General features: G+C 36.0%; 1 protein-coding gene across 1 annotated transcript in view; it reads right to left on the bottom strand.

The window, feature by feature from the left end:
* Positions 1-716: 716 nt before the first annotated feature.
* LOC149572651 (proteasome subunit alpha type-5) overlaps positions 717-14,689 on the bottom strand; it is a 48,864-nt gene continuing 34,891 nt past the window's right edge. The window contains exons 6-9 of the mRNA XM_089813756.1: positions 10,009-10,067; positions 1,443-1,545; positions 1,243-1,308; positions 717-1,077 (exon numbers count right to left, since the gene is read on the bottom strand). Of these exons, the coding sequence (XP_089669882.1) occupies positions 985-1,077; positions 1,243-1,308; positions 1,443-1,545; positions 10,009-10,067 (321 nt within the window). The 3' untranslated portion in view covers positions 717-984. The remainder of the gene's footprint in view (positions 1,078-1,242; positions 1,309-1,442; positions 1,546-10,008; positions 10,068-14,689) is intronic.

Raw genomic sequence — 14,689 nt, forward strand, 5'->3', positions numbered from 1 at the left:
CTCCTAATTTCAGGATAACCGATACAGAATAAATTCAATTCACACCTATTGTAAGGATAACAATTACCTAAATACATAATTAGGTAATTAACAAATTAATATTGGCAACCAAGGTGATGTACCATCTAGATAAAAAAAAACACACTTGAGGTAACAAATCAGATTGATAAGTAATCAAAATATAAAATCTGCTTTCAAATCACAATAGAATGGGCAACGATAAACAAATTCCCAACTATCTCAATATCAACCAAGAATGGTTACATATAGCACCTATTTTATTACATATGAAATTGTGTCCATATTTACAATGCCCATTGTTTGATTAGTGATAAATGCATATCGGCATGTCTTCTGAAGAAATCCCTAACACTTGCCTAATGCAATTACCACCACCATTAAAGTTTTGTGTTGATATGATTTCGCTTAATTATTAAAATAAAGCCCTGCTACGTGCAGTCATTCAACAGAACATGTATTAAAATTTGCAAATACATTCTAGTTTTCAGGTCTCAAAGAGATAAGGTTAATTGTATTAGCTAGGTTTGACGTTGTAAACCTGTTGGCATAGTTGATCTTCACTGAAGTGGAATTTCAATTAAAAATTATAACTGAACACTTGTACTCTTAAATTCGCAGAAGCAATTGGCAAAGCAATTCCCAAGGCTACGTGAAATAAACAATGATAGCAAAATCAAAGAAACTCATAACACTCATTTAACAAACAAAATATGTGAATTCTTTAATAAAAAATGAGTAAAACAGTATTAGTTTTATTGAATGTATGCGAAAGCTGTCTAGGAACTTCTCACCTTACATAGGGTTTGATGAGGAAAAATTAATATATGGCTAAATTTGACCAGAATAATTTTCTTGATTATAATGGCTTAACCATCAAACTAAATGCAAAGATGTAAATAAAATGTACTGCTAGTCCGAAAATGCTCCTCATGCCCCTACAAAATCTTTTTAGTAGAAATCTAATCATAGGCGACTTATAACTGCCTCCACTTCTGCTGGAGTATATAGATGATAAGTGGGTGCAACTTTTGCAATGTCCACATTATTGGCCGTCACCTAAAAACATGTCAACGTAAAATGTCAAATCAAATGGCTTCCAATATCTGTCCACCTCATACATTTAGAGAAAATTACAATGTTTCAATATCCTTTAATTTGTATTGTGTTCAATCGTACTAAATATCTTTCAATCAACTAACAACGAAAGCCTGCATAACTAACCTTATCTTCCATTACTTGCTTTAAAATAGAGAGTGCAGCAGTCTCCGCTTCTTCCAAAGTCATATCCTGAATTGCATACTCTTGAACTTAAATTCATCCAAAAAGTTTAGACTGAATTTCTCTAAACAACTTGCGAACTAAACTTTCACATAGTACCATTCTAGGAATCATACTGTTTAAAACCATATGCAGTAATATACCTTGCGATACTGTTCCTTCAAGGAAATGTCTGCAGCCTCAACTCCAGATCCTATAGATTTTGCATCAGATTGCCAAAACGTACCTGAAGGGTCTGTATAATATCTGTTTAGCAAACAAAACAATTAAAGAATATTAAAACTCAAATGGTTATTATATGCTGGCATCTTTTCTTTCCTAGCATTTTCCACTATGCCAGTGTCCAGGCAAGATCAGGGTTGAATTGTAGGCCAGTTTTAAGTTTCAACAATTGACCAAAAATTATCACATTCCAAATTTCCACTGATACACATAAGAAAAAACATTTCCCAAGGAAAAGAGTGATATCCGCAGTTAGAAGATAGGTCGGCCAGCCTCTTTATTGGCAGTGTTAACTAATGCCCCTCTTATCTGCCGATAATAGTGGGGATGTAGATTACAATTAAAATACTTTAGGCTAACCTGAAAATTTTGATAATTCAAACGCTTACTAAGCTCAACCATGATGAAAGGGAGACGACAAGATTAAAATTTCCTACTGCATGCACAAATTGCACAAATCAGCAGAGACAACAGCCTCGCCTGTTGACCTTTCAGTGTAATATTTGATTCAACGTGTCTCATTGCAGCAGACATCCAGCAGCCTATCATGGGAAGACCAGGTGCAAAGTACTAGAATGCATTGAGTGTGCCACTTTTCTGAAAATCTTTACATTACATTTCATGCATATAGTTGTATGCCACTGTCAAAATTAAAAACCTTGTTTATTTTGTCTTCATGTGAAACACAAGCTTGGAGAGCACATCATTGTGCATAAAGTCAGAATAATAGAAATTAGATTTTATAATTTACAGTCCACATTTAAAACTTTTCAACAAGAATGTTAGATGTTAATTAAAGATTGACATTTCCACAAGTAAACATTTCAAAGGTGTGTCATTCATATACATAACTATGTTCAGCTTTTTCCTTACCAATGTTCTTAGTTTCCTTTGAGCAACCTACTCAGGGTAACTTATTGGCCTTAACAAATCTCAACCATTTCACTCCACACTTAGAAAACCATGAAACAATTCCGGTGTTCAGTACTTGTGCATTTTTTATCTTCTGCGCCAAGTACACGTAACCAAATAAGATTTCCACAAGTAGAAATTTCAAAAGTGGGTCACTCGCATATATAACTATGTTCAACTTTTTCCTTTTCAATGTTCTTAGTTTCCTTTGAGATCCCCCCATAGGGAAAATTATTTTGTCCTCAAGAAATCTCAACTATTTCACTTTGTAATTTGAAAACCATGAAACGACTTCAGCTTTCAGTTCTTATGGAGATGACAGCTTCTACTTGCGGTCATATTTGCCAGAGGTTTACACGTTATGTGCACAGAGGTAAGGTAAAGGTAGTTTTTAGGTCATCAATGTGATAAACACTGAAGTAGTTGTAAGACCCCAAAAATCAAATCTTGGAGGACCCTATGTGAGCCAGGCAACTTTGCCAGTTGAGCAACAAGTTGATAGTTCTTCAAAATTTGGGCCTTGTGTGATTTTTTTAATAATTTATCAATGTTTGAAGAGCTTGTTTACTTAAAGTAGTTTACATAATCATCAAAATAGTAACATACAATGGTCATAAGCGAGTTATGAAAACACACAGCATTCATTACTTCTTTTAGATCAAGGAATTTGAGAAAATCACTACATATTTCAAAATGCAAATTTCTTTCACCAAAATAGGTGTACTGGCATGGAAATGAATAAGCAATATTTGAAATGCTTCCTTTGAATGCACCTTGTGGGTTCAAAGTTTAGGTTCAACTTCTTCCCAATCTACCAAAAATCTTTATTTTTTCATATAAGACATCAAGTATCATGAATGCAAAAAAGCTGGCAACAGCCTTTATATATAACATTATTAAAAGGGTCCTTGAAGCAATAAGACAACATATGATAGACAAGCACAAATATATGCCTCCATGAAAGATTACCAACTACGTGTCATGGACCTATTACTTTCAAACAATTGCTGTGATCTGAAATATAACTGCTGTAAAACTGAACTAGACATGAGTTTGAATGTTGAGCTTCAGCAAAACATGAAACTCAACTACAATCTGGAAACCTCCCTTTTACTTGTTAAATTTTATCTTTATACTCTATAGTTTGACAGTGACAGAAACACAACAAAATATCAAGTGTAATAAAGAATGAACACATTCTACCTTAGTTACTGATTCGTGAAACAAATCCGATTCGGGCACATGAATCGGATCCGTGGATTCATGATTTTTTTTCCCCCAATTATGATTCGTGGAGAATTCCTGTGTGTGTGTTCATACATATACATATATATATACACAAAAAAGTGAGAGAAATATACATAATTTTAAAACTAAATCATTTCATAGTATGAATTTGTGATTCTGGTATGAATCTATGGATCAAAGCCATTATGATTATAAGAAAATAATTGGAAAAACAAAAAGAACAAAAAAGATTAAAAAAAAAATTAAAAAGCAAAAAAAAATCTGGACAAATCCAGACGATTCTGGACACGGATCCGGATCCAGCCTCTAGGGCACGAATATGGTAACTAAGCATTCTACAGAAGAGTTCATGGCACTTTCTGGAGGAGGCATCAACTCCAACTCAGGCTTATAGTTTTTAAGGGCTCCACTAGACTTTCTACTAATAATTGAGATAAAATTGCTTTTCATGCTTCGAGTTTGAGAAGATGTCACCCTCAAAATCTTTATGGGCATGGCTACATGCTGGACTTAGTTCTTAATTTTTGCCACCTTTTTTTCTCTGGTAGTTCGATGAAGGGATAACTGTAAACCGGTATACCATTGGAATTTCTATCGAAAATAAGTTGTTACTTAGCCTGTCTTTAATGAGTACCTATCTCTCATCAACTCAAGGAAGCTGTGCATTTTTAAGACAGAAAGTTTTGCAAGTCAAAGTTTTTGAAATGTACTTTCATAAGGAGATTGGATCTTTGCCTACTGGAGCACTGGCTCAAAAGTTTGTAGGTGTATCCTTTTTAGGAAGGAATGTCCATTGATGCCACCATCAGAATAATGTAAATAATTTGTCCCTTTAGTAAGAGAGATAAAATACAATTGTTGCAAACAAAATATTGAGAAACTCCTAAACTTTATGCTAGAGATAGTTGCAACACTCACACACTGCCGGCGAGTAACTACTCGGCAAGTCCTGCCAAGTGCAAAGCTGCGTGAGCATAAAAGGATTCAAATGTACAACATAAAGTGCATTTGGTTTTTTTGACATGTTTATCGATTGAACCACAAAACACCCTTCCAAGCTATTGCAAGGTCATTTGCAAGGATTTAAGTTGATTTGAAGCAGATTTAGAAGCAAAATCGGATTCTCAAGATGGTTTTCAGATTTGTTTTTCTTTCATTTGTTAAATCATTTTTGCTCTTTTTCAAAAAAAAATTGCATTTAGGTTATAGAAACTCAATCATGGTATTTCCTAAATACTCTAAATTATCTTAGAGTGCAATGTACAAGGATTTCACACCATTTTTTCCTCATTTTTCCCTGTTTTCTCAAGAATCTCAACTTTTACTAAAAGTTCAAACCTTGTTACTTCTGTCTTGTTCTATTTTTCATGTCTCAACTGTCTAAAATTATTTAAACTAATTTAGTTTGTTTGCTAGTTTCTTAATTAAAATATTGACTTGTGCTTTCAATTTGTATGTGTAAGTTGAATGATAATAGCAAATAGAGATTCTTCTACAACTAAGTCAACTTCAATTTATATCAGTGCCTCAGTAGACAGGTGCTCCTCTATATATGTAGGCACATGTTTTAAGAGGGCTAGAGATGAGACTTGGAAGTATGCCTTTCAAAGACCAAAACCTAATTTAATAATTTGCATCAACTGTGAAAAAATGATTTATGGAGGCATAAATTGCTTGAAGTACCACCTTGCAGGCATCACGAAACATGATGTGAGGATCTATGAAAGTCTACAAATGAAATAGAAAGAGAAATGAATGTCTTACATGCTGCCCAAGAAGAGAAAAAATTGCAAAGAGAAAGGGAAAAACTAACTATGAAAGCAAGCATAGCTGAATTTCACCGTGTTACAATCAAACTTGAAGAAGAAGAAGAAGCACTTATGGGCATATTGGGCTCTTTTTGTAGCCGACATACCCGCAAATCCACCACTCCCTTGGCCACCAGTTTTGCTGCTTTTAGTAGAGCACCACCATCAGTGCCACACACACACTCTATTCCTAATTATTTTGTGCACAGAAACACACCTAGAGCACAACCATTATTGGAGAGAACTGGGTGGAATTGGGAGGTGCATAAACGAGTAGACATTGTTTGTATTGATTTCTAGAACTTGAGAAACTTCCCTTTCAATGTGGCAAAAAATACATACTAGCTTAGTTTGGATACTATAATCATTAATGACAATGGCCAAAAAAGGCTACAAATTGTCTTCTCGTGCTAGAGTGGGGAGTAAGTCCTATTGTTTTAGAATGTAGACTGAATTTATGTTCTTTTTTATCTACAGTAATTAGTATATATTATTTTTTGTTGAATTTAAGTTTTTTCATATTTTTAATCAAAACTGTGTACTTATGTTAATTTTACTTCATACTCGTAAGTTTGTGACATATGCAGTTGAAAGGGCAAAAGAAGTGCTAGAGGAGCAAATAATAGAATGGAAAAAATTTGGTTGCATGATTCTTAGCAATGAGTGGACAGATAGCAAAAACCACACCATCATAATTGTTTTGGTTTCTTGCAATAATGATGTGGTGTTCTTGAAATCCGTGGATGCCTCCAACAAGGTGAAAACCACTGGAGTTTTGGCTCTAATGTTAGAGCAAGCTATCATGAATTTGGGAAGTGAAAATGTGGTACAAATAGTAACTAATAATGCAGTAGGATATGTGGCAACTAGTAGAATCCTCCAAGAGACATGCAGTACACTTTTTAGACACCTTGTGCAGCATGTGCCATTGACCTTTTGGAGAATATAGGAAAACTAGATTGGTGAGACCAATTGTAGAGGATGCAACGAAGATTACAGAATACATCACACACCCTTGGGTTCTTCGATCTATGAGAGGAACACCCACAAGGAGTTCGTAAAAATGGGTGTCACAGAGTTTGCAATGGTTTTCTAGATGTTGCAAAGTATTCTTAGTTCTTTGATGGCTTTGAAGCAAATGTTTGCAAGTCAAGCGTGACTACACTCAGGTTATTCAAAGAAGCCTGAAGGAAAGAGTGTTTCATACATTGTCTTCGACAAGACAACCACCTAATTGCACAAAGAACTACAAAGATTGTGAAAGTAACTTGAATATTTAATTTTTTATTGTATTCATGTCTTTCATTATTAATTTGTAATTTCAATGATTAATCTTTTTGTACTCTTTATTGTCAGTGTTGGAGCCCTTGGTTAGAGTTCTTTGCTTGGTGGGGATTAAACCCCAACAGGATATCTTTATGAGGCCCATGGATAGGGCCAAGGAATCTATCAAAAATTACAAGGGGGGTAAAAATTACAGGTGAGGTAGCCTCAAACTTGACCCCATATGCGAAATTACTGATAGGAGGAACAATCAGTTCCACCAACCCATTCATGCAGCAAGCTTCCTCAACCATCGTTTTCGTTTCTTGACATTCTACTTGGATTCCAATAGAAAGGTCATGGAGGGCCTCACTGCATGCATTCTATTAGAGCGGGGTTGTTGTTGCACCAAACGACCGATCTCTCAATGCCCGATACAACCACTCAACTTATAGTACACAGAGACCGGATAAGCCCTTGTCACGAATCCCGAGAAGAGCATTGAACAAATTTATAATTATCTCCCCCTCAGTGTTACCTGAGGGTCTGAGGATTTGAACCTGTGGCCAAGCTCTAATACCACTAGTTAGAGTGGGGTTGTCGTTGCACCAAAAGACCGATCTCTAAATGCTCGATACAACCACTCAACTTATAGTACACAAGAGGCGGTTAAGCCCTTGTCACAAATCCCAAGGGGAGTGCTGAACAAATTTCTAACACGTTCAGATGATGATATTCAAACTTGAGGTGAAAGAACTCATTGTGTCCAAATTGGACATGTACCAAAATGCAAGGGGACAAGCTATTTTCTTTAGACTTGGCCAAGAAAGGAAGAGCCGCTCAAAACTTGGATATAACATTTTGAATTTTGCAGTCTTTCACATGTATAATAAATAGATAAAAGTTAAAATATGTTTTCACATTGCTTTATAACTCTTCAGTATTTTATTTTGCATATGCTTGGTGGCGATAAGGTGTAGACGCTCCAAATCTGCAAAAAATTGTACTCCAAATCTTGTGTCAGCCTTGTAGTTCATCTAGTTAAGAGTACAATTGCAGCTTGTTCAAAGCCATCCACACAAAGAAGAGGAACAAGTTAGAGCAGAAATGCCTCAATGACCTTGACTATGTGCAATATAGCCTTTGATTGCCCACAAGAAAGGCAGAGGAAACACCAGCCAAACCACTTGATTTGGTTGACATTGATCCTTACAGTGACTGGACATCACATGACCAGCCTTCATTGTTAGCAGAGGGTGAGATCTATGAAGGAGGGGGTGGATTCAGACTGAATGACATTGAGGGGTATGTGAAGGTTGAGGATAATGAGGAGTTGTTGCCAATGCCAACAATAGTACCATCTACATCCAATATGGAAATCGAGTCACAGTCAATTGTGCCAAGCAAGGAGGCAGAGCACCAGCAGACTCCTAGGACTAGACCCCCTAACCCTTACATGGTTTTTACCAGAGCTTCCGGGAAGGGGAAGAGGAAGATGTGGACTCTTTTGATGTTGTATTTACTTACAGTTTTACAAAGATAATTTTCTATTTCAATTTTGTTTTAGACAATCAAGCTAGCAGCCATCAAAATTCTACGTGGATGCCATTTTGTACCCAATCTGCATTTAAATATATCTAGACTTAGCTTCTTTCTTTTGTTAGTCATTTATGACTTATTATATGCATCTCCTCGTTGAACTTTGCAAAAACAAAATCGGCAATATTTTTTAGCAGCCAATTTTTTTGTTGAGTTTTCTACAGATTTTTGTTGAGCATTTTTTGAGGCCTTGGCAAGTAGTTGCCGAGTCCAAGCTTTTCAATTATGATGGCAGCCATTCAAAGTTATGATATTCACTCCTAGCACACTTCTCACTCTTAGTGCACATAAGTGGAAGTAATAAATAATCTTCAAGTGCCATGACATCTCAGGCAGGTACAACCAGCTAAATGGAAATTTGCATGCATCTAGCTCCAAAGGCAGCTTTGTTGTACATGAATCCTTCATTGCAGATATAGAGGACATGAAGAAATCTTTAAATGGCTATAAAGATATTTTTCAATCATAGTTTACTGTCGGAATATAATAAATTTTAAAAAGCTTACAGTTCTATATTAATATCCCAATCTAGGAAGAATCTCTAACAAGGAACATTTCTTTAATTTAGAAGCTAGAAATTGATTTGCATTTCATCTACTTCAGTGTCCTTGTTTGGTTTTCCTATTGAGTAAAAATTCCTCTTTAATTTTTTTCATGGCTACTAGGATTCTGCGTACAGTTATGGGGATGCCATATTTAAGAAATATTGAGTATGTGAATCAGGTTACAGGTATGTTATAATTCTATACACAGTAAGAAACATGGATAGAGGTACACAGACAAGGCCCAATCCCTAAGCCTGAAGTTCCTCTAATGTAAGTTTTGTATTATGTGTTTTATATGAAGCTATACGTGGTTACACATGTCATCTCCAGAAGCTTGACATATATTGCTTGAGCCAAACATGATGTGCTTTAAATTAATAATATAATTAGTGCATGACACAGCACGTGGGCATAAAAAAATCAGTAATACTGAAGAATGTCAAATTCATCTACTCCAGAAAATCTTTAACTTTATCAAAAGTTACAGAGATAACAGGATAGTGAATCCATTGGTCAATAGACAGTCAACCCAATAACAAATAGTTGCATGTGTTAACACCAGTTAGCTCTTCCCTAGAATATTCAACCCCATGCCACCGTGCCGGGCAATTGTTAGAGAGAAAACAGAATTGTGAAGAGATTCATCTGCATGGAGCCAATCTCAAGACTACGAAGATTACATTTATGGTTTACATCAATGTCTGAAGATAGGGATAATAATTGACAGCATCAAAGGGTGCAAAAATGTGTTTTGGTTTCCAGTACTATGCACATGGCAAGGATCAGGAGCTAACCTAATGCCAAATAGAAAATGGCCCAAGCAGTTTGTAATTGTAGCTTTGCAAACTACAACTACCGTACATGGTATAAACATTAAAGTTTAAGGTCGATAAATTATCCTGCAATACTTTGTTGTCACAATTTTGCTTGCCACTTCCAAAAAACAGTCAAGACTCGAGATGTTTTGGATATTGTTGAGGACACGTCACTATCACATGTTTGGAAATAAAAAATTTACCAGTGCAATTTAAAACATGTCAAAGATTAATAGACACAAGAGCATAGATACGAAGCAGAAGAATATATAGAAGCAAAAGGAAGTAGGTCCTTACAAACAAGGCCCATTCTCATCATGACCTGCAATCAGAAGAGATACTCCAAATGGGCGTGACTGCAAAATTGAAGAGAGGGAACGTGAGAAACAAAATATCTCATAAGCAAAAAAATAAAACAAATATATTTTTCCTTTTAGAACATTATCAAACTAATGCAAAAAGATATTGAAATGTGTATTTAACTAAATTTTTCATGCATATCACACTTCTTAAAATTAATCTCAGAACTTGACCACAAAGGGAAGTAGACATTATTCTACCACTTAGAAGACTGATTTGTGGACCACTACAAACTAATCTTAAAATTTAAGAGGCTAAAAAAATAGCAGGCATAAGTCCACAAGCCATTTATCAAAGCAAAAGTTATACTTGTGTATGAAAACACTAGTCCATGAGTCATGAATCAACTAAAATCTGATCTAGTAAGAAATAATTTTGTCCAGTCAAATGAGAACTAATTACAACAAACATGAGGCAAAATACAATCTAAGCATTTTTATATGGTATATTTTCTGCTTTTGTTTTGTTTCACTGACCAAACATCAAATTTGACAATCTACCAAGAAATGGTCATCAATGCTAGCATCTATCTGATAAATAGTCATTCAAACTTCAAAGCATTAAATATGTGTTCCAAAAAAAAGAAAATTATCAAAGACAAAGCAAAATATTTACCATAAGCATTAGATGCTCCATAGTCCATATTACCGTTGATGTCAGTTTTGTACCACTACATAACATATAGCGATTGAATACTTGATATGGAATATCAAACACTGAATCCCTCTCTTGAAAAGTTAATACTCATGAAGACATGAGAAAAACTCCAATGTTCCTTACACCTGTGGATACTAACTCAGTTATATTGATGTGATTTGTTGGTAATCACATAGGCGGCCTTACATTGTTCATTCAAGGATAATCTTGGACTTTAGGATGATGGTGATGGTTTTGTATGAGTGCTAGATGATGTTGATGGTGGTGGTGATGGTGGAGGGTGTAGCGCCAGATAATGTTGAGGGCTGCGACAATGAGGGCAATAATGCTCTAATGACTTTTACCTTCCTAACTTTCTTAGAATGAAATCCGACTACTCAACTACTTGCTATTTTACTCCTACTCCTATGAATGGAAAGATTAGCAAATGGACAGGGACCGAATTTGATGAAAGCTAACTAGCGGCTCTACCTCCATAGATGCAATGATTCAAGGGAAAAGACTAGTTTACCATGCAAGGCTTCCCAACAAGTCGCTAGGGTGCTAGTGGCCTAGTTATAGATCTCTATCAAACATCCACTAATATCACCATGCAACTATCCATCTACTTTACTCTTACTAACTTTCTTGAAATAAATACTACTTTAACAACTTCAAAGGAAATCTAATTCTTACCATTGGAAGACGAAACCTTGCAACAACACCAAATGTTCTTAATCACCATGCAAGTCACAACAATGATAAAGAGAAGCAATTTTGGTATTATCTTAGCAACAATTTTATCCGACCATTTACAAATGAGAGCAAATAGCCTTATAACGATCTAGTTGGATCCTAGAAACCCTAATTAGGATTGCCACCCCATTGGCCAATGAGATGACACCACCTCATCAATGGACCATGAAAAAAAAGGAAAAGTGGCAACCAACGAGAAGGCACTAAAATGGTAGCCAATCCGAATCAGACACCTATCCTACCCAATAAGGAGAATTTGCCACTTGGGCTTACATAAAATGATCTTCTAATATAGTTCTACCCATTTCTTTCATCTTTTTAGCCAAAGCAATGAACTTAGCTAGCTTGTCGTTGACTTCCTTCATGGGAGGGCAAAGTGTATGTTTCGTCTTGAGCTCAGCTGAATTCATCATGTTGCTCGCTACTTGCAGTGTTTTCTCATGATCCATCTCATATTCTTTCACGTATCTAATAAAGGCATTGAGGGAGGCAAAGGTGCCCAAGTGTCTCTTCTTGATGGCAACCTTCCCCTACTCATCCAATCTTGATCCAAATTTTGTCTCATTGACGTTCTCCTCTTTGATATCTTCGAAATCAAGCGCAGCCCCAACATCGCTCATCATGGTTGAAATGGAAGTGCCAACGTCTACGCTGTGATGTGCAATCTCGTTCTTTACCTCTTCAAGTATTCTCAATCTGATAGTCTGTTAGTCTAGTTTTTCATCCTTGCCATTTGCCATACCTCAGTGGAAAACCCTAGGGTCAATTTTGAAAATTGGTTTTTCTTTGTCAAAACCCTAGTTCAAATTTCCTTGTTGTGTGCTCTAGCTTTAAAAGGGTAATTAAATGTGATTTCCAAATTACGTTAGCGCGGGATGGGTTAACTTTAAGTTTTCTTTTTATAACGATTACTTTTTTTTTTCCACAATTAAAAGCTCTTATTTTCCAAGCTTGACTTAACCATGGTCATGTATCCTAAGTGTTGAATGTAAGATCTAAACTCAAATGAGTAATTTTGGTCAAGCGTCGATCTTAGTAAGATCAACGACTGGCACTTACCCTCAATATGAAGTTGCACGATTTTTATATAAAGCGGGGAAGCGCCTTTGTGCCACATATCACCAATTGACAATATGTCTTATTTGCACTCCAAAAATTTGAAATTTGTCAAATCCTTTTTAGAGGTTGTCAGTATTTGTCAGAGCACGTTCCATTTTCTTGTGATTCTATCGGTGGGCTCATTCCCAGTGGAATGTTCTGTTTTATTCTTGATGCATTGTTGATCTTTTAAAAGATCAACAGTTGGCACTTCACCGCAAAATGGAGTTGCTCAAGTGTTAAACAAAGCAGGGAAGCACTGTGTTGACACTTGTCTATACTGACGTCAGGAGAAATGTCACATATAGCTCTCATGCATGCTTCTTTTCCACCGTTGATCTTAGGAAGATCAATGACTGGCGCTTACCCCAAAGATGAAAGTGAAAAGTTTTTAAACAATGCGGGCAAGCGCCTTGTTGACATTTGGCACATGGTGATATCAATGCCACATTCTCTTAGAAGTATTCCTACTATTGACAATTATCAGATACTAGTACTTGGATGTAATCCTTTCACTAGTTGAAGTTGTTGACTCAGCACTACATAATATGATTATGTTCCATCGTTGATCTTTGTCAAATCAATGGATAGCACTTTACCGCTTTGAGAAAGTGATCAATATTTAAACAAAGCGAGGAAGTGCCAACAGGACACTTAGAAAATAATGATGTCATGTATCCACCCTTCTCAAAGGTAATAATGAAGTCCCTGTTGTGGCAATTGTCAAAACACGTGGCTAGAAAGAAGATATTCTATTGGTCAGTTTAGCTAATTGGGTGCTATTAAGGTACAACTTTTTGCGATCATCAATTTGTACAAGATCAACGATTAGCACTTTCCCGCAATATGAAGCTGCACAAAATTTAAAACAAAGCGGGAAAATGCTAATTTGCCATGTGGCAAGGTGGGACCAATTGTGAAGGACATTTGCTGGCTTATGCCAGGTTGGAAAAAGGTGTTGAAATGGAATGCTAGTTGGATCGCACTATTAAAAGTTTTATTTGCAAAGTGCAGTGAAATTTCATGATCATTAATCTTTACAAGATTGACGAGCAACGCTTACCTGCACTATCAAAATGCACGACATTTAAACAAAGCAGGGAAGCGCCTACTTGACACATGGCCAAGACATTAAAAGTTTTAAAGCAGCTTTGTGCTTTTAAATAAAGTCCTCCAATGCTATGAGATCGACGAATGAATTCAAACCTGAAGCACAACATGAATTTAACAGCTAAGAACATTAATATTGCTCAGAATTCCTTCATGTGATCTCAATGCCCTAGTATAATTTGCAAATTCACCATTATTGAACCACACAATTGCAAAGAATTCTCAGAGTGCAAGGGTTTCCAAAGCTAGGGCACGAATTTCTACAAGGTTTTCAGTGAATTACAGTGCGAATTACAGAGAAAAGGAAGCCTAAAACAGCGGGTAAGTGATCTTGACTTCTAAAAACCAAGAAATTAGAACTATGTGAAGTTAAATCTTCAAAATGCCTCCACAAAAGGAATTCTCCAGTCTCACTTATTATCTTAAAAGATTTGTTCACGATAATTTCCTTGAACAATTTCCTTTGTTTGTACATGAGATAACAAAAGGCAGAGAGCTTATTCCAAAAAGCCCTAGGTTGGTTGTGAGTGAGGGTTTTTATGATAGAGCCAACTGGGTGAGAGATGCTCAAGTTTTTGTAGGAGGTTTAGAATTATTCAAAAATTGGTTTGTCGAACACAACCTAGACACTCCTTTGAGTAATGTTTGAGAGTTTGATATCGGTAAATTGGTGGTTCCTAGGGTTTTCTTTGATAGTGATCTATTGTCTAATATGGCCAAAAAATATGACCATATCACTAGAATTGTAAAGAATCATTTTGGAGATAACCTTTTTAGGGTTTCACCTGTATTGATCAGTGAGGTGTTTAAACTCAACCCTAACCATGCAATCCATGAAACAATTTACATGGATGATCTTCAGGCAAGATATGATGCACGAAGGGCATATTTGAGAGTGGGGCCATTACAGCAACATATTGCTAAGATTGGATCACTACCCCTGGTTACACCAAGCACCCCAAAGCCATTGATGAGGAAATACTTTGTTCCTAGAGCCTAAGCCTTATACTTTACTCTC

Source organism: Cupressus sempervirens, chromosome 2 (assembly GCF_028749045.1).
Source record: "Cupressus sempervirens isolate cs-2001-9-10 chromosome 2, ASM2874904v1, whole genome shotgun sequence".
Classification (NCBI taxonomy): Eukaryota; Viridiplantae; Streptophyta; class Pinopsida; order Cupressales; family Cupressaceae; genus Cupressus; species Cupressus sempervirens.